Below are 20,610 nucleotides of genomic sequence, written 5' to 3'. Positions count from 1 at the left end.
GCTCTGCAGAATGAGAGAGACATGTCCTTCCTCAATACCAAATGATTGAACAGTGGTTTGTTTTGTTGTTTACCTTAAGTACTCTTTTCTCTGTCTCCTGAATGCATGCTGTTCATCAGATGACCAAGGATGCGACAAAGGTGGGTCAATGCTGTGTGAAGGCAGGACAGACACACACACACACACACTTATAAAGAACACACATGAATACAGGTTAACTGTGAGCACAGATACCTTGCTCGCACGCACGTGCGCGTGCCCACACACACACACACACACACACACACACACACACACACACACAATATACATACAGGAATGTAGTGTGGCGTTCACTCATCACATCATACATTTATGACTAGCAAAACAACAGCAACATAGTATAGCATAGCACATTTTCCTTTAGTTTTAGACATGCAGACTATTTACAGTATAGCTTTCTCTAGGTGAGGGCCTGCAGGCTGCCAAGCTCCCACAGAGCTTGGCAGAGGCCAGGCTGCCGTTACAAATGTGTGTATGCCAGAGAGTCACAGTTCACAGATGAACCTCCAGAGAGGTTCCTCTCCTCTCCTCTCCTGAATGAATGAAAAGGAAACACTGTTTGTGTCCATCTCTCCATTAAGGCTTCCTCAGATGTGGTGTCTATAACTGTGGGCCTCTATTAACACCTGCCTGCCCTGCTCATCCATCCGCCTGCTCAAGACGCCCCCCCCCCCCCCCCCCCCCCTCCCATCCTCTGTACCAGGTCCCTTAACCTCTATTTTCCCTGCTTGCCTCCGTTACAGAGGACAGTGACTGTGAGGGCTATTTCAATGGACAGTACATAGGTGAGAGCATGCGCCGCCTCCTCTGCTTACTGTCTCTTGTCTCGCTGCAGTCTGGCTTCGCACTGGTTCACTCACGGGTCACCAGTATACAGACAGAGGGTTGGGGGTAAAATGGCTGCCTTCTTGATGGGCCAGCTCTCGGGGGGGGAGGGTGGATGGTACCTACCTACTACTAACTACGGGATGAAGTGATCACAATTAGGTAATAGCTCGAACTTTATTAACATGAAGAATACACAGAAAGGCTTGAGATGTAGAGGGATTCATGGGGTGGTGTCCATAACATACAATATATATCGAAAGGTAATTAAAACAGACCACACAACAAACACATTTTCTTATTCATATTATTATTATTATTGAAAGAGAGAAGACTATATCTGTGATTGCACATGGTCCACAGCGCTGTTCATATCACACGGAAATGTAATGGGGCGAGATGTGTAGGAACTATAGGAAGTATATGGTCTCTCACTTCTGCAGGTGCCAATAACTGCCGCCTCATCGGATCAGCTGCTTGCTACTATATCCCATTCTGAACGGGAACCCATTTTGGTGTTGGCATCATGTTATGCTTTAGCTATTGAAAAATAGCAGATCTACAAGCTCATAGCGTGCCACCGAGTGGCGCGCTACGAGCTTGTAGGTCTGCTATTTTTGAAAAATCGAAGAACGACTGACATTTTTAGAATCTGATCTCAGGTCAGAATGGGTTAATCAGACCAGTGTGTGTCAAGTGGAAACCTCGTATGAATCTGATCTCAGGTCAGAATGGGATATAGGAGTGGTTGATTGGCACCACATCCAAATCACTATGGATGGCACATGCTATACAGTCACCTTTTATCCTCAACTCCATTCTAACCTTCCACTGACATCGCGTCCCTCGGCCTCCATCACCCTAATATTGATACACCCCCCCCCTCCCCACATCCGCAGAACCCACTGAATGATGCTTAGCACAAGGAGAGATCTAAACACAGCTGGGGTAAACATATAAAATCACACGTGTGTGTGTGTGTAGTGAGGGTCACCCCTGTGGCTGCTACACATGACGTCACTGCTTAAAGCACACATCAAAAGTCCATAGACTTGAATTATTTTTTCCAAGTCTATACCATAGACTTGCTGCAACATGACATAATTTCTGCAAGCCAGACGTTGGAGGGGGTAGCACCCCTCAAAAAAGAAGGTTCACGGCCAAGCTACACCAAGCATGCATAGAGAGCTTTTGGAAAGATCCAATGTGTCAATGATACCGGTTACACCAGACACGCAGATAGCCCGGATACGCATGCACTAAAAATAGGATCGGTTCTATTTTTTTACGTGCATATGCGGCCCCACGGGCCACGTGCATGTAGGCCTATGTTGTCTCCCAGAGCCATCTAATAGAAGAGTTGTGACCTGACATAAGAACCTGACATAGGCCTATAGCCTGTATCCATATTGTGAATATGGTTGCAATTGGAAACAGAAGTTTCCTCACAACACACCGACCCACCAGTCGTGTTTATGTTACGAGCTTTCTAGAACTATAAAGCACTCACCCACTAGTCACTTCCATGCATCCTGCCCACTGAGCAGTGTTTGGATCCTCCTAAGCACCCCCCCACCGCACCGCACCCCATGCATCTGACTGCCCCTGCTGCTGTGGCTGGTGCCCTCTCCTCCCTCCACTGCACCCCATGAGGGAGCTAGCTGCTCTGTTGGATTTATTGCACACTCAACCAGGCACGTTTTGCTGCTCATTCACCCTTGTGTGGAGACGTGAGACTGGGTTGTGTGATGCTCTAACGCCCCTTAATAGTCTCTCCTAAGTGTAAAGCAGTGGCGCCCTCCTGTGGCCAGGTGTTTTCCTGGGAATTTTATTCAGGTACAGTGTCCCCTTATCCCCTAAGGGTAACAATAACACCACTGACAGAGGGAGGTGGACGGACAGCCCTGGTCATGGGAAAAAGCCCAGATTTGCAGTCAGTCTATCACACTGACGTTTCCCAAACGCCATAGGCCAGGGGTACTCAACTGGCGGACCGCACCACCTCTTCTTTTTTTAAGTTAATAATATAAATAACATTAGTCCAGTACCTGCCTGTAGACCCTATCGCAATTTGGTGTTGGGGGAATTTCTCACTTGAACTAAGTCAATGGGTCCCTAGACATGAAAGATCAATGAGGTGCTTGTCCGCCATAGTGCCACGAATGGCGCAATGGCCACATCAAAAATGGCCGCCATCGGCTATGATGAAAATCCAACCTTTTTGTTTTTTAGTGTTTAAGCACATGTAATACATTCATTTTGACTAATTGTGGTGTGTGGAATTCATTTCTGATATTGTTTTGATGATTTGGGGTGATTTTGACCTTGAAAGGTCATAGTCAAGGTCATTTTGCTATTCCACAGACCTTGGCCATAACTTGTCCATTTTTAGGAGTAAGAACAGGAACAATAAGTCTATTTCAACTAAATCTGACTCTTAAAATTAATTTCTGATATTGTTTTGACCATTAGGGATCATCCTGTCATTGAATTATTGATGTTAATGTCATTTTTCAATAATTCGATTATGATTCTTTAGTCGCTTTTACTATATATTTTCATGATTTGTTTTCTTTACATAAACAAAATACATGGGCATGAGAAAAACAACAACAGCACCATATGTGCTGTGTGAATAAGCCCATTGTACAAAATACTCTGTCCATGGCCCAAATGAGCCAATTCATTGCTATGGCAACCCCATAGTGGAGGTAAGTCAATATATCATAAGAATCGTTCACTTGATGGTACAAGCACCAAATTTGGTACACAAGTGCTTCAGAACCTACTCTCTCAGAAAAGTACGTTGTCCACTTGAAAAAACTAAATGGCCACCATTTTTCAAGATGGCCGCCAAATGAAAAGGGCCTTTTGTGGCAGTTCTGGACAACCGTGGGTCCGACCAACTCGAGACCGGGCACTGCACTCCCTGTGTGTGTGTGTGGAACGTGTGTGTCGAATTCGGTGAAGTCGGTGGGGCAAACGGTTCTCGGGTTACATGGATTACAGATGTACAGACACACACAGACTTGAATATATGTCAATGGGCAATGCCCATTGGGGTTTTTTTTAGATGATGGGTAAGAAGAGAGAGATGTGATGTCAGGTGGTGTGGGCTAAGAAGTGGTCAGGGCTAAGATAAAGTATATGAGATGTACAGTAAGTGCAAAGAGAGATGGTGAGGGAGGGAGAAAATGATTTGTACCAATTGACCAAACGGTAGACAGTAGTGTATCACGTTAAGGTGAGTATAGAGATGGAAATGTTCTAGCAAGTGAAGCCAGTGTATTGAGAATATGGGACATATGTGTCAGGAGTTATTTGTGACAGAAGGCTACCAGTGAGAGGGAAGATGTATACGATGGTAGTGAGACCAGCCATGCCGTACGGTTGGAAACGGTGGCACTGATGAAAAGGAGGCACAGCTGGAGGTGGCAGAATTAAGGATGCTATGGTTCTCATTAGGAGTGAAAAGGAAGGACATTATCAGAAATTACTGAATTAGAGGATCAGCCCAGGTTAGAAGGTTTGGGGATAAAGCAAGAGAGGTGAGGTTGAGATGGTTTAGACATGTGAAAAGGAGGGATGAGGGTACATTGGGAGAAGGATGCTGAAGATGTAGCTGCCAGGTAAGAGGATGGCCAAAGACAAGGTTTAAGGATGCTGTGAGAGATGACATGAAGGTGGCAGGTCACAGAGGAAGATGTAGAAAACAAAACCAAAAGGGGTCCTCCCCTTTTCCCTGTGCGTGCACACACACACACACACACACACACACACACACACACACACACACACACACACACACACACACACACACACACACACGGTACTCTACAGTACACTACAGTATGTTACAGTACAGTATGGTAAAGTACAGTAACGTGCGGTACGGCATGGTACAGTATGATACCATAAGGTATGGTACAGTACAGTATGATGCCGTACAGTACAGTAAGGTACAGTATGATACCATACAGTAAGGTACAGTATGGTACAGTATGGTACCATGCAGTACGGTACAGTACAGTACAGTACAGTATTGTACAGTATGATACCATACAGTAAGGTACAGTATGGTACAGTACGGTACCATGCAGTACGGTACAGTACAGTACAGTATTGTACAGTATGATACCATACAGTAAGGTACGGTACGGTATGGTATCATACTGTACCTTACTGTACTGTACGGCATCATACTGTACTGTACCATACCTTATGGTATCATACTGTACCATGCCGTACCGCACGTTACTGTACTTTACAATACTGTACTGTAACATACTGTAGTGTACTGTACAGTACCGTGTGTGTGTGTGTGCACGCACAGGGAAAAGGGGAGGACCCCTTTTGGTTTTGTTTTCTACATCTTCCTCTGTGACCTGCCACCTTCATGTCATCTCTCACAGCATCCTTAAACCTCGTCTTTGGCCATCCTCTTACCTGGCAGCTACATCTTCAGCATCCTTCTCCCAATGTACCCTCATCCCTCCTTTTCACATGTCTAAACCATCTCAACCTCACCTCTCTTGCTTTATCCCCAAACCTTCTAACCTGGGCTGATCCTCTAATTTAGTCATTTCTGATCAAGTCCTTCCTTTTCACTCCTAATGAGAAGCATAGCATCCTTAATTCTGCCACCTCCAGCTGTGCCTCCTTTTCATCAGTGCCACCGTTTCCAACCGTACGGCAAATAACTCCTGACACATATGTCCCATATTCTCAATACACTGGCTTCACTTGCTAGAACATTTCCATCTCTATACTCACCTTAACCTGTTACACTACTGTCTACTGTTTGGTCAATTGGTACAAATAATTTTCTCCCTCCCTCACCATCTCTCTTTGCACTTACTGTACATCTCATATACTTTATCTTAGCCCTGACCACTTCTTAGCCCACACCACCTGACATCACATCTCTCTCTTCTTACCCATCATCTAAAAAAAACCCCAATGGGCATTGCCCATTGACATATATTCAAGTCTGTGTGTGTCTGTACATCTGTAATCCATGTAACCCGAGAACCGTTTGCCCCACTGACTTCACCGAATTCGACACACACGTTCCACACACACACAGGGAGTGCAGTGCCCGGTCTCTAGTTGGTCGGACCCACGGTTGTCCAGAACTGCCACAAAAGGCCCTTTTCATTTGGCGGCCATCTTGAAAAATGGTGGCCATTTAATTTTTTCAAGTGGACAACGTACTTTTCTGAGAGAGTAGGTTCTGAAGCACTTGTGTACCAAATTTGGTGCTTGTACCATCAAGTGAACGATTCTTATGATATATTGACTTACCTCCACTATGGGGTTGCCATAGCAATGAATTGGCTCATTTGGGCCATGGACAGTCTTTTGTACAATGGGCTTATTCACACAGCACATATGGTGCTGTTGTTGTTTTGCTCATGCCCATGTATTTTGTTTATGTAAAGAAAACAAATCATGAAAATATATAGTAAAAGCGACTAAAGAATCATAATCGAATTATTGAAAAATGACATTAACATCAATAATTCAATGACAGGATGATCCCTAATGGTCAAAACAATATCAGAAATTAATTTTAAGAGTCAGATTTAGTTGAAATAGACTTATTGTTCCTGTTCTTACTCCTAAAAATGGACAAGTTATGGCCAAGGTCTGTGGAATAGCAAAATGACTTTGACTATGACCTTTCAAGGTCAAAATCACCCCAAATCATCAAAACAATATCAGAAATGAATTCCACACACCACAATTAGTCAAAATGAATGTATTACATGTGCTTAAACACTAAAAAACAAAAAGGTTGGATTTTCATCATAGCCGATGGCGGCCATTTTTGATGTGGCCATTGCGCCATTCGTGGCACTATGGCGGACAAGCACCTCATTGATCTTTCATGTCTAGGGACCCATTGACTTAGTTCAAGTGAGAAATTCCCCCAACACCAAATTGCGATAGGGTCTACAGGCAGGTACTGGACTACATCAGATGGTACATTTCTCATGTGAAATTGCTGCAAAGGCCCCCAAAATGTCCCCCAAGGGCCTCCAAAATTCTGGCGCGCGCTATGCGCGCGCGCAGTGTGGCCTGCCAAGGGCGTATAACTCCCGGCCTGATTTGGAGTTCCACTCCGGGCCTGCACTCTGCACCCCATTATTGGTTGGGTGGAAGGGGATCTGATTTGTATAAGCTTGGCTTGACCATACTAAACGGGCATAGAGCCCCGCTCTCCGAAGGATGCCGCGCATGGGACCGGACCTCAGTCTTATTCCAAAATAAAATTGTGGACCTTCATCATTTCTAGTTGAGGACCCCTGCCATAGGCTGTCCTGTCTGCCCTGTCCTCAGGCCCACAGCCCCAAAGCAGCATGCGTTGTTTGCACCACATCCTGGACAATAACACACTTGAAACAGTTTTGAGGAGTTTATTAAAGGACCACTTCACCACTTTTCAACCTATCTTCATATAATAGGTCCTCAGTAATCATCATGATAAAATGGCACGATTTTGTTCTACTCAGTCTGTGTCTCATAGGAGGGCTGTGGGCAGTTTAGAAACCGTCTTCCAGTAACATCATCATTAGGCAAATCTTTTTTTAAACAAGATTTTATTGCAAAACATTTTAGATTTTCATTATCATGAGAATGATGGCTTCAATTTTCGCATTGCAACAGAACTAGAAAGCCTGCAGTTTCTATTGGCTTGTAGGCTATTCCTCATCGATGTCGTCACTGGAAGACGGTTTCTGAACTGCCCACAGCCCTCCTATGAGACACAGACCGAGTGATTATTAGTGAGGACCTATGAAGATAGGTTGAAAAGTGATGAAGTGGTCCTTTAAGAATTAAGGCAAATTTCCAAATATGATTTTGGTTTAAAGCAGAGTGGGTTCAACTTTCTGGTATTCCGATCAGGGCTGCCAAAGAAAAGCCTTGTGGGATATCAGCTGCATTCCGCCGATATCTTACAATATCCGGCAGTGGGTTTAAACTGGAGATAAGTCCGGTCTCAAACAAGCAAGGGTCACATTAGTCACACAGACAGTTAATGCATGATTATCATGGTTAGTTCAGCCTTTGACTGATGAAAAATGGCCTGTGAAAAGAAAGATTACACAATTATCTGTATTGACATTGAATAACGTTAATTGCATGATACTTTTAAACTAAACAAGCACTCTAAGCACTCTAACGATAATCTACTGTAGCTATACTTTACACCATGATTAGAAGAGAGCACTTACTGCAACTTTGCTATGTAATGTTATTCGATCCATTTTTATGGAAGATATATAGGTTTGACCTTTGACACTGTACTCCTTTCCTTGGCTGTGCTGTAGCTGGTTTGAGAAGGAGTTTCCGGTTGAGTCGGAAGGACCGCCAGGGGTCTTCTGGCGAGGGCCTGGATCCCGGTGAGCCAGGTTTCATGACCTATGAAGAGGTGGCCCGCTACCAGCAGCGATCCAATGAGAGGCCTCGTCTGGTGGTTCTTATTGGTAAGACAAGAGACTTTTCCTCATGTTATGATACTGACCCCTAGAGGAACGTTGGATGTGTTGCAACAGTCTAGTCAGACTGTTGCAACACAGCCTGCGCCTACTAGACCTGTATTTTGGCCACTCAGAATAGCCAAATGGCATTGATCACACCTCCAGATCTTAAGTTAAGTAATAAGACCTGGTACTTAAGACACGCAAACGAGTCTAGTAGGTGCAGGCTGTGTTGCAACAGTTGAATGTGAATGTTGGAGACTGTGTGCAATAGAGCGTCACAGTCCCGCCCCCTCGAGAGACCCAGAAAAGAAATCCCTGTTCATTTTCCTCATAGACTTTTCAGAAAGTATTTATTTAAAGACGTTTATGCCGCGGACAAAGCCAACTCTTGTCGTGACAAATCATGACAATAAACACAATGTTTTGGGCCGAACAAAGAATTAGAAAGTAGAAAAGAACGGCAGGTTACAACACTTTTTTTGTTGTTTTTCTTCTTTGTAATTATTTGTTTGGTCCAAAATATTGTTTGTTGTCATGATTTGTCACGACTCGAGTTGGCTTTGTACGACGCTTTGTACGATCGGTCTTTAAATAAATACTTTTTGAAATGTCTATGGGAAAAATGCATTGGAATTCATTTCCTGGGCCTGGCTTCGTCATGAAAGGGGGCGGGACTGAGACGCTCTATTAGAGCTACTCTTTAGAGTTGCTATTATTTCTTACCGTTGTCCTGTCCATACCTCTTTATCCTATACCCACACATAACAACCACATTCCAAAGGTTCCCTCGGAGCACGCATCAATGAACTGAAGCAGAAGGTGATAGCCGAGAACCCGCATCGCTATGCCGTGGCTGTACCACGTGAGTCATTATATGGACACAGACCACAGCTATACTGATGGAGCTACAGTACATCACACAGTGCACAGTGTCTTCACACTTTCCTATTGTGTGTCCCCCAGACACCACCAGGCCCAAAAAACCCCACGAGAAAGAGGGAGTGGAGTACCACTTTGTCACCAAACCGGCGTTTGACGCAGACGCTCTGAACAACAAGTGGGTTTCTATTCTATAGATACCAGTATTGTCGTTGACCCTGAGCGGTTTGTATTAATGGATCTGGCCTATTTTCGTTTCAGGTTCATAGAGCATGGGGAGTACAAGGACAACCAATATGGAACCAGCATAGAGGCGATCCGGTCTGTACAAGCCAAGAATAAGACATGCCTTGTGGATGTTCAGCCTGAGGTAGGGTTCATGTCCTACATACATACATACGTACATAATAGACTACATACTGCCAATAAGCCCATTGTTTTAATGTAAAGCCCTAGATATAATCCCAAGCTATTGTAACATGACATTTTACAGTCCCTGCAGACAGTATGCTGAGAGTGTTTGTTATATTGGTATTATACAAATTATCCTGGCCCTTTCTGTCTATAACCCTTAATGCTTGCGCTGTGGTCTCTATTGTCTGTGAACCAATCTTTACTCAGGCTCTGAAGAGACTGCGGACAGCAGAGTTCAAACCCTATGTAATATTCGTCAAACCACGCATTCCTGAGAGCAGACGTCGTCGCAGTGCTGCCACTGAGGGGGGAGGGGGCGAGCATGGACGCATCACCGTGAGTTGTTTTTTGTAAACACCTGCACACCAGCCTGTGCTCATCTATTGCGTGCATGCGTGTCTGTGTCTGAATAAACTATTTGTCTAATTGTCATCCTGTAACAGGACGAGGACCTCCAGGAAATGCGTCAGTCATCCATTCAGATTGATCAGCAGTATGGACACCTGGTGGACCGGCTCTTGATTAAGGAGGACTCCGCCAGTGCCTGCACAGAGCTACGAAGCATACTGGAGCGACTGGAGCGAGAGACCTTCTGGGTGCCCGTTAGCTGGGTGCGGTCCTAAAGCCAACGGCCTAAACCTACCCTGCATCTTCCAAATGAACCTCACAGCCCACCCAACTGTATTCGCGCCCTTAATCCTCTCTTGAAGCTGATCAGCTGATCAGATACGCTGCAATTCACCCCCCCCCCCCCCCCAGACACAGACACACAGACACACACACACACACAGGACCTGTTGGAAAGCCTGGGCGAGTCAAGCCCAGCACTTACCCTCTGTGGAGTGACGTAGGACCCCACACAGGCAGCCATAAACTAAGGCATGAAGGGGAGAGGGTGATGGAAGCAAAGCCCTGAGGCTGAGGAATATCTCTGCATCTGGGGTGTTCAAAGGGAAGGACAGTCACAGGTCCTTGTACAATGGCCTGTTGATAGTCCAAAGAACATTACATTGACTTTATGTCATTTCCTTGAACAATTACTTGCTTTTTCATGTCCCATTAGTTCAGTTTAGCTTACAATAATTAATTTATTGACTTCTCAGACGGGGACAAGGTCAAGTGTTGCATATCGCTGCTGTCGGGTATCCTTGTATGTCCAACACTGTTCCATTTTGATATAATTTTTAAATCATTTTTTAAATGTTCAAAATGCCCGATCTACAAGATCGACATTAGTGCAATACTGTTGTTTGATGAAAATCACACACATCATCATACATCACATTCCGTGCTCAGCCACATCACATTCGTGGTACACACAGACCCACAAAGCTGGGCATACGAGTGGCTAGTGCTCCTCAAATAACCCTGCTGGAGGTGTGTCAGGGCTCTGATAGTCAGGGCTCTGATAGTTAGAGGTATTGTGTCGATCACAAGATTACAAGCTTGGTTTTGTGTTTAATTTAGAATGATGTTCCACTGGAAGTCCAATACATTCTTCCTCATTTGTTCATTCCTATTACTTGCACATACTACTGTGCAGTAGCAGTACACAAAGCAATGACACGTTCTGAGCAAACAGGACAGAAAGAAAACATTAACATTTGTCTCACTGTACAGCATTCAGAATGAATGTGTTCTCTTTCATCCAACGCATCAACACCATCTGTTAAATGTGATACAACAATGGAATGTGATAATTGTATTTTCTAAAAGTATTTTTTTTGTTCAGTACAGACCCTGGGTTTGATTTTAATGCATGACAGTTGATTATTTAATCTCAGATTGTAAATATTGTAAATGTTAATCCTTGTGTGCCAACGAATGATCTCGTAGCACTTCAATGCCACCTGTTTACCTTTGAAATCCTCGGAAATCCACATCTGTCAACCATGAATACCACACACACAACCACACGGTATGTGCGGACGGTATATGTGTGGACAGATGTCATACTGTATGTACATGCACACCAATATGTGATGATACTTTTTGTACATAGGAATGGTTTTTGTACAAATACCTTGCAAATACTGTACCTACAGTATATTTTAGACTGCTGCAAGAAGTTGGTGTACAAGGAGTCTGCTGCTTTGACCATCAGGGTCTTGCTTTGTCAGTCACTGTCAAAGTAGAGACATACATGGACTGTAAAATCTTCCAGTGTTATTTCAACTCTGAAAGTGTTCGAACGTATTGACCCATAACGGTCCATTTGGTTACATTTGTACACTCTCAGAGTTACAGCGCTTTAAACTAGCTGGTCATCACATTATTGACTTAGGAATTCGACACAAACAAAATGTCCATGAATTCATGGAGTGGATAGGAGAGGATAGATCTTTTTAAATTGTTGGGGTGAACTCTCCCTTTAAGGGACCATTTTGGTTTTGTTTACAGTTACAAATGGATAAATTGATGACTTAAAACCATACTTAGTTAATCAGAATTACAAGGGCTCTATACACGAGCTCCTAAGTCTTATCATTGTCGAAAATAGCTGATGTAACTGTAGTGTACTAGATCATATCAGATCAGCTATGTTCGCTGAATGTTTGTGCCAGAAGAGGGGTGCAAGTAATCAACACTAAGGATTTCGTTATGCATATTGAGGGTACCAGACAGAATATTCATGCATTTCCTCAAATTAACATTGAAATGTGTAGATCGAGGTTCGCGCACGCATGCACGCACACACGCACACACGCACAGTGACTGAAATACAATGGAAAAACACATCAACACAGCTTGACAAAAACAATCACGAACATCAGGCAAAACTCTGGGGTGTTTACGACTTGCGGAACCCTATGTGATGAATGGTTGATGATGTTCGTGCTGCATGTTTGTGTGCGTGTCTGTTTGCCTGTGTGTTGAATTGAGGAGCTCTCCTTTTCTTTTATCTAAAATGCAATGTTTTTTTTTAAATCTTGTATGTGTGCTGTATGAACCAAGAAACAGAATGTTGAATTTGTAACGTGACATGTAAAAAGTGCCATAATACATCTAGATGATCAAGATGTTTTGCATGTTTTTCTTTTTTTTACTAAGAAAACTAAGAAATGACATTCTACACTGTCGTCCAATGTAAAACATAAAATAATAAAGAAAGAAAACACTGAAAATATACCGTCCAACGTAAAAGTCATTGAAAATAGAGGTGTGCTCCTCAGAGCATAGGTCTCCACCAGGCCAGGTTTTGCCCACAGGGCCTGCAAACTTTGGTCATAGCCACTAGGAATGTGATCTGAAAAATAAAACGTATACATCTTGATCACATGACCCCAGAGATAATGTGTATATCAGTAGTAGCAAAAAGTGTTTTGAAGAAAATACACTATAGCAGAAAGTGTAATCTGGCACCTATAAATGTTCCAAGTCCAAGGAGAAAAATTGATCTCAAGAGTAAGAGGCCAAATTGTGAAGTGGGCTGTTGAATATATTTGAAAAGTAATTGTGAGGTTCAGTCAGGAACTCTCACGTCAAAGTAGAATAGATTTAACCATTTATTGCGACAGATGGAATACAGTTGGCATTAAAGGCTCTGGGAGATTAATTTTGTCGTTGACCCCAGCCCCCCAGCAACCAAGTTATTTTCTTGTGTGGAATTGAACTTGAAGTGTAAAGGTGACTTTTGTAAACGATTAAAGACTTTGATCAGTCAATCTTTAGGCAAGCTTGGGTTTCTTTAATCCATTTCGGTGTTTAAATCATTATGTTATGCTTTAGCTATTGAAAAATAGCAGATCTAAAAGCTCATACCTCCACAAACCCCAGTCCAATCAATGTGAAATGAATGTGAAATCGTGCCACATGTACTCATTAGTTATATCCGAGTATAGTAGTTCTATCAACCTTCACGAACAAAAGGATTTAAGTTTCTCGTCATGACTCTCTGGTAATGGAAATCCTTCACAGTTAATTGTTTACACTGCTTCTACATGACCACCAGCGTGGCATTTCTCTAATTGGAATACGTATGATTATGTGCATTGTGGTAACAGCGGTAAAAGAGTGTACAAATGGAACCAAGATAATGTACAGTGTACACTTACAGGGCCATTTTGGTTCTATTTGTACATTCTCTGTTAAAAGAACACTGAGGATTTTACTGTGTACCCATTTTTCTTTTTCTCATTCTGGTGCAGTAAGTTTTGCCAGCTGTGATCGTCTCCTCTCTCTCAAGCAATCAATTTTAGAGCATGCAGTGTAGCTCCTGAGACTGAACTGGCTATGGCAATTAAGAATGGGCAACAATCAATCTAATTAGTGAGGATGCTCTACAGGCGATTTGGAACTATGTGGGTGTGAAGGAATGGTGATGCTACACTGAAACCCACAGATATTCATTGAAACAAAATATGCTTTGATTTACTGGATCGGTGGTTAATTCGGAACACTTAGTATTTATTTTTTATTTTTTAAAGGAATGCTTCCACGGCAGACATTTGGAGCTTGCTGGGTTTCTAAATGATTACGACCCATTAGGGCACAGGGAATGATCTGTAATGCCTTGAGTTCATACTTCAGGGGATAGAAATGTTAGCTGCAAGCAACAACGACAGGACCCTCACAGATTTAGTAGGGATAACACGAATAACACGATTCCAAACAGTAGTTTGTAAAAGTATACCGACAATAACTTCCAGTAACCAGTAGGTGGTGCTATGACTATGATTCGTGTTGCCAGTAGGTTGCACTATAACTATAACTATAACTATAACTCAACGTTGGCAACTAAATTACTACTGTCTAAAGCAGGGGTTCCCACCCTTTTTTGACTTGAGAGCTACTTTAACCCATTCTGACCTGAGATCAGATTCATATGACGTTTCCACTGGACACACACTGGTCTGATTAACCCATTCTGACCTGAGATCAGATTCTAGAAATGTCAGTCGCTCTTCGATTTTTCAAAAATAGCAGACCTACAAGCTCGTATCGCGCCACTCGGTGGCGCGATATGAGCTTGTAGATCTGCTATTTTTAAATAGCTAAAGCATAACATGATGCTGACACCAAAATGGGTGCCCGGTCAGAATGGGTTAAAAATGACCAGCTCAATAAGATCTACCCACCTGAAAATAGTTTAAATATGTACCTGAGGGTGCTTTAGAATAGCGGTGCTGGCATTACATATAAGACAAATGCACTTGGAATGGGAAATAGTGGGGAAGAAATGGAATAGGTAGGGTTTTCTTGTATTTAATTTATAATGCTACCGATGTTTGTGCATAGCAACACTGAAAACAAAATGTTGCATTGTGGAGTTGAGCTGACAGGCGCTTTTTGATGTCAATCAATCAAGTCACCTTTAATTCAAGTGGCAGATGCCAAGAATTGTCTTTTATATATTTAATTGAAATATTCTTTAGGAGCATGTCATGTGATCTACTTGCACAGCCTTTGTGATCTACTGGTAGATCGCAATCTACCTTTTGGGCAACCCTGGTCTAAAGACTACTGCCTTTAGGCCATGACTTATTAAGCATGTTAAGTTTGCACTTAGTTTACAAATGTTACACTTTTCTACTTTTCTACAAAGAAAGAGAGACAGATTGCGGTCTCACAACACATGCATTATGACATATTGAATGTCGAATTCAGTAGGTCAGACCAAATCACCCAAACAGTGGTCATCAATATGTTCGTACACAGACCAAAATGTCCACCCCAAGCCTGTATCACCTCGACAAGACCACAGCACCAATCTGTGATGAGGCTGTCTGGTCTCTGAAGACTGGCAGGACACGTAGGCACTAGTATGTGGGATAGTTGCGAACAGACACCCATTCGTCTGGGTCCTGACTTTCACATTCAATTTCACTGCTAAATTATTTGCGGAGGGCAGACTGAAATATGTATTTGTTTTGATGAAATTCCTCATTATTTTTCATAACCCAAGCACAGCTAATCAGAAGCAAATTATCCATTAGCAATAATGACCCAATTAATTATTTTCAGTGAAAATTAGGTTCCTTTTAAAAATGCCATGGTGATGTGGTTCCTGTGTTGTGTCAAAATAATAAATAATAAGGGTAATAATAATAATAATGCATTTTATTTATAAGGCGCCTTTCAGGGCACTCAAGTTCGCCGTACAAGATAAAAACAGTTAATAAAAAACAAAGTTAAAAGCACTAGCAAAAAATATATATAGAAAAGCTTGCAGCACAAAACACATATATAGGTTTTGAGGTGGGTTTGAAATGTGGTTATTTCTGATATCAGGGGGGGGGGGGAGGGAGTTCCAGAGGTAAGGGGCAGAGCGGCTGAAAGCTCTTGACCCCATGGTGGACAGACGGGAGGACTTTCAGAGAGATGGAGGAGGCAGACCTAAGAGACCGGGTGGGAATATTGACGTGAATAAGGTCGGACATGTATGGGGGGGGGGGGGGGGGGATCTTGTAGTCGATGCGGTATTTGATGGGAAGCCAGTGGAGTTGTTGTAGAACAGAGGTGATGTTTTGCCTAATGCCTACTGTAGCACTTTGAGATTCCGAGGAATGTAAAGTGCATTATAAATCAAATCCATTATTATTATTATTATTATTATGTGACTGATGACAGTGGTTCTGGTGACGATACGGGCAGCAGTGTTCTGGACCAGTTGGAGTTCATGGAGGAGTTTGTGGGGGAGACCAAAAAGAAGGGAATTGCAATAATCCAAGCGGGAGGTGACGAGGGAGTGAACCAGGATTGCAGCACTGTTTGGAGTGAGTGAGGGGCGGAGGCCGGAGGCGGTTCATATTTCTTAGGTGGAAGTATATAGGCAGACCGGATGGTGTTGTTGATGTGGGTGTGGAATGAAAGAGTGCCGTCGAGGACGACACCCAGACTCTTAACCTGAGAGGAGGGGGAAACCGAGGAGTTGTCTATGGTGAGGGTGAAACTGGGTTGCTTGGTGAGTGTGGATTTAGATTCTAAATCCACACTCACCAAGCAACCCAGTAGTCCTCATTTGTTCTAAATTTTAGAACAAATGAGGACTACCTCGGTTTTATCACTGTTGAGTTTGAGGAAGTTTGAAGTGAACCAGGATTAGATTTCCTGTAAACAGGTGCAGAGGGAAGAGGGTGGGAAGGTGGAAGAGGGTTTGGAGGAGACGTAGAGCTGGGTGTCGTCCGCGTAACAGTGGAAATGGATATTATATTTACGAAAAATCTGTCAGAGTGGGAGGAGGTAGATAATGAATAGGATAGGGCCGAGAACAGAGCTCTGGGGAACACCGGAGGAGATGGGGGAGGGATGAGATGTAAAAGATTTTAACTGAATGAACCGAGTACGGCCGGAAAGATATGAGTGAAACCAGTCTGGGGGTGTGTCAGATAGGCCAATGGAGGCTAGTCGGTTAAGGAGGGTGGAGTGTGAAATGGTGCCAAAGGCTGCGCTCAGATCTAGGAGGATGAGGATGGATACTAAACCGGAGTCAAATGCCATCAGGAGGTCATTTGTGATTTTGATGAGGGCTGTTTTTGTAATGTGACGGGGCGAAAACCGGACTGGAATTGTGCATAGAGATTATTGTTGGCGAGGTGGGACTGAATCTGTGATGCTACTGCATTTTTGGCCTTGACAACCCATGCATCCAAACAGAAAAGTCCTATCTGATTGCATTAAACAACGTTAAACAATGTTTAACTCACTTTGCATGTTGCTTTTCCACTCGATTTGCCATTCACTTTAAGCATGCGCATACCCTCTATTGGATAGGATACTATCCACACTTTTAAACTTGTGTTACTCAGTGCTTCAAACCCCTGAGGATCCTTATCAGGATGATGATGGTCAATCCATTCAATGTTGTACAGTGTGCAGGATCTATCCCTTTTCATCTTCATGAGATTGGACTCACCTTCTTTGTGAATACATTATATGTAATATCACCACTAGATGGCACAAGCAGCATATAGAAAAAGGACTGCGTGGAAGGAGCCATTGTAAAAAAACGAAACAAAAATGAGAAATCACCAAAAGCTGTTGATGAATGTCAACAACATCATCCTATCACAGAGTTCTGGGCTTTAAGACCACCACTAACGTTTAATTTTTGACACACACTGTGCACTGTGTTCACAGCATGAAATGAAGAGAAAATCAATAGGAGGGGACTATCTTATTTCTCAGGTGTGCCGGCGATATGGGTGTTATTGTATCAGAGCAGCACATCTGGTCGCGGTATACTGTACAGTACAGGAGCAACCGACCGCGCCTATATCTAATCCAATCTGCAGATGCCTCCGGTGCATCATGGTGGCCACAGACCAATCTCCGCACATGACTTTGTCATAATCTAACTTGTACCGGGCAGGTTTAGCGAGGATGGATGAGGAGGAAAGACCACGGCTGGAGATTGTGGAGGCCATGAACCTTGCAGGAACGATGTCCCATGTGCACAAGGTTTCATTGCTTTAGCCCAGGTACAACGCCTACAGGTGGTGTGATCTATCATTGTCTGTAACGCACGCACGCACGCACGCACGCACACACTCTGTGTCATGGCTGTCAGTAGCAATAAGGGTGACATTGACAATCTAGCAGTCGTTTATGGATGAGATATCCGCATCTTTTGATCAGATCAACTGCAGCAAATGTCATCGATTTCCATGGGCCTCATTGTGATTCAACTTAAAAGCACCTCATTAAATCAATTTTATTCATGATTAAATCTGAAACAGTGCTGTGAAGCAAGCAATACATAAGCGATTAAGAATAATGTCTCATCTGGTCAAAGCTGACATGAAGTATGGTTGGAATAGGCAGTGATTACTAATGCTTGTTCTCAGGGGCCCTGAAAGCATTTCTATTGGTACCTTTAACGGACTGTTCTTAATTTCTATTCTGTATTCATGACTTACTGTAGGGAAAATGGGCTTAATTGCTATTGCTGCGGTCTCAACAGCAATAATGGTTGGGCGGGATCTGAAGAGGAACACAAGGTTCATTCTCACACACGCACGCAGGCACGCATGCATGCATGCACGCAAAGTTTTACACAGATCGATGAATTGCCCTGTTATAGCGCCACCTTGAGGCTGATTTGGAAAAAAATAGTGGCATGTCGTCCTCGGCTTAGTGGAAATTTGCGTGTATAATTTCAGGGAAATTGCACACTGTGTTTGTGATTTGTGGCATTTTGTTTGAAACGGAACCATCATGTGAGATTTGGAAGCCAATCTTAGCCAATCTAAGATGGGAACGGACGGACTGACGGACACACACAGACGGACGGAGTGCAAAACATACTCTCTCCCCATGCCGGCCTCTTTAATTATCTGTTTGTTTTCAGAACAATAGTAACTTTCGCATTATCATATACAAACTTTGATGATGTCTGACATTGCAAAGCCTAATGGGAGCATAAATATATATTTAAATAAAACAAGATCTAATCTCAAGCTCAGCTCAATGATCTCAATGATCAGCTCAGCATGATCTAAAACAAGCACAAATTAATATATTATAATATTATTAATCTGTGTTAAATGAGCCTCAATGTTTGATTTTTTTAATCATGTCTAACCTTGAGAAACAGCTAAATTGTATGCAACTAAGCAGAGGTGTCATAAACAGTCATGCCTGAAATAGTTAAGTATTCAAAAGTACAGATTACAAAGTAAATTTTCTTGATAATATCAATGCTATCGATAGCCGATCTACAAGATCACAATGCCTTGCAATGCAATGCGTTATGAGCTTGTAGCTCTGTTCATTATATTTGAAATAGGGCTTATAATGTATTTGTCCCTTCCCAGTTCCTAGAAATGTAGTGGAGTCAAAAGTTTGAAATGAGGGGTGAATGTCATAAGGATCCAAAAATACAAATAAAGTATAGATTACTCACAGAATGTACTCCTCATTACTGTCCACCGCTGCAGACTGTTTGAAGTGTGTCTTCCACCACGGTCCCAGCAGCTACTGCCAGGAAGACAGAAGATGCTTCATCCAACATTAAGTGCACACTGCACACAGATGTCGGGAGGAAATTGGATCTTGTGACGCTACATTTTGATCTGACAGTGTTTGGTTGTTCCAGTAGACCCTGTCTGCGACAGTTCTCAGTTTCTCGCCATGATCAGAGCCCACATAAATGGTACAAATGTCACTGTTGGATGGAGATGGGGAAAAAAAGAAAAACATGTTCCAGTGGATCCGATTATGAAAGATTTGTGAGACATTGTGAGCTTGTAAATCGGCATTGTTTTGAGCTATTTTCAAAGTTTGAGAGATGTGTTAACATTAGATTATTCAATAAAAACACAAAGTATGGTGATACGAGGTTTACCACAAATATACAGTACACGTGCATCAAACGGAGAGAGGTGACCTGACCATGACAGTACGCTGCCGGTGCAAAATAATTACTTTTTTCATTTAATTACGTCACATTAAAAACACATGTACGGTATGCAGCATCACAAAATGAGAAAAAAAAGCCATCCTGCGATAACAATTGAAGCTAAAACGGAGAGAACAAACAACCAAGTGTCATTGTACTTGAGAGCCACAAGTCCCACCGGGCCTCTGTGGCCCACGGGGTTGAGCTGAGGACACAACGTGATGAGAATGCACAGAGACAGCAGGTCCAACCACAGACGGGAAATCATAACTCAAACAGTTTGACAAAGCACTTGAATTCATTCCTACCTGTAATGTACTTGGTGATGACAGAGGCCATGCTGGGACAACATTATTATGAGATGTGGGATGTCGAATTTGGTCCTCCTGGGTTAGACCAGGTCTGCAAGGGTACAGCGTATAATAATCACTGTTCAATTTAAATTAACACTCATGAGGATTTTAGTGTGTACCTTTTTTTTCCCCATTTGAGCGAAACACTGATATTTACATAAAAATACAGAAGACCCTGTATCTTCCAAAACAATATTAATCATAACATTACCGTGCCCACAGCCAAAGCTGCACCCTGCTGTTACCATAATCGTTGTTTTGATATTAATTC

At 42.9% G+C, this 20,610-nt stretch overlaps 1 protein-coding gene across 1 annotated transcript in view; it reads left to right on the top strand.

Annotated features, from left to right (window-relative positions):
• The window catches only part of mpp3a (MAGUK p55 scaffold protein 3a), a 25,593-nt gene extending 15,279 nt beyond the window's left edge, over positions 1–10,314 (top strand). The window contains exons 13-21 of the mRNA XM_083779382.1: positions 120–140; positions 786–827; positions 2,638–2,703; positions 8,202–8,357; positions 9,136–9,216; positions 9,318–9,411; positions 9,495–9,603; positions 9,855–9,983; positions 10,091–10,314. Of these exons, the coding sequence (XP_083635508.1) occupies positions 120–140; positions 786–827; positions 2,638–2,703; positions 8,202–8,357; positions 9,136–9,216; positions 9,318–9,411; positions 9,495–9,603; positions 9,855–9,983; positions 10,091–10,270 (878 nt within the window). The 3' untranslated portion in view covers positions 10,271–10,314. The remainder of the gene's footprint in view (positions 1–119; positions 141–785; positions 828–2,637; positions 2,704–8,201; positions 8,358–9,135; positions 9,217–9,317; positions 9,412–9,494; positions 9,604–9,854; positions 9,984–10,090) is intronic.
• The last annotated feature ends 10,296 nt before the right edge of the window (positions 10,315–20,610 follow it).

This window comes from Protomyctophum parallelum, assembly GCF_964188405.1.
Source record: "Protomyctophum parallelum genome assembly, chromosome: 13".
Taxonomy (NCBI): Eukaryota; Metazoa; Chordata; class Actinopteri; order Myctophiformes; family Myctophidae; genus Protomyctophum; species Protomyctophum parallelum.
The sequence above is the reverse complement of the archived record's forward strand: the minus strand, read 5'-3'. Positions and strand labels throughout refer to the sequence as shown.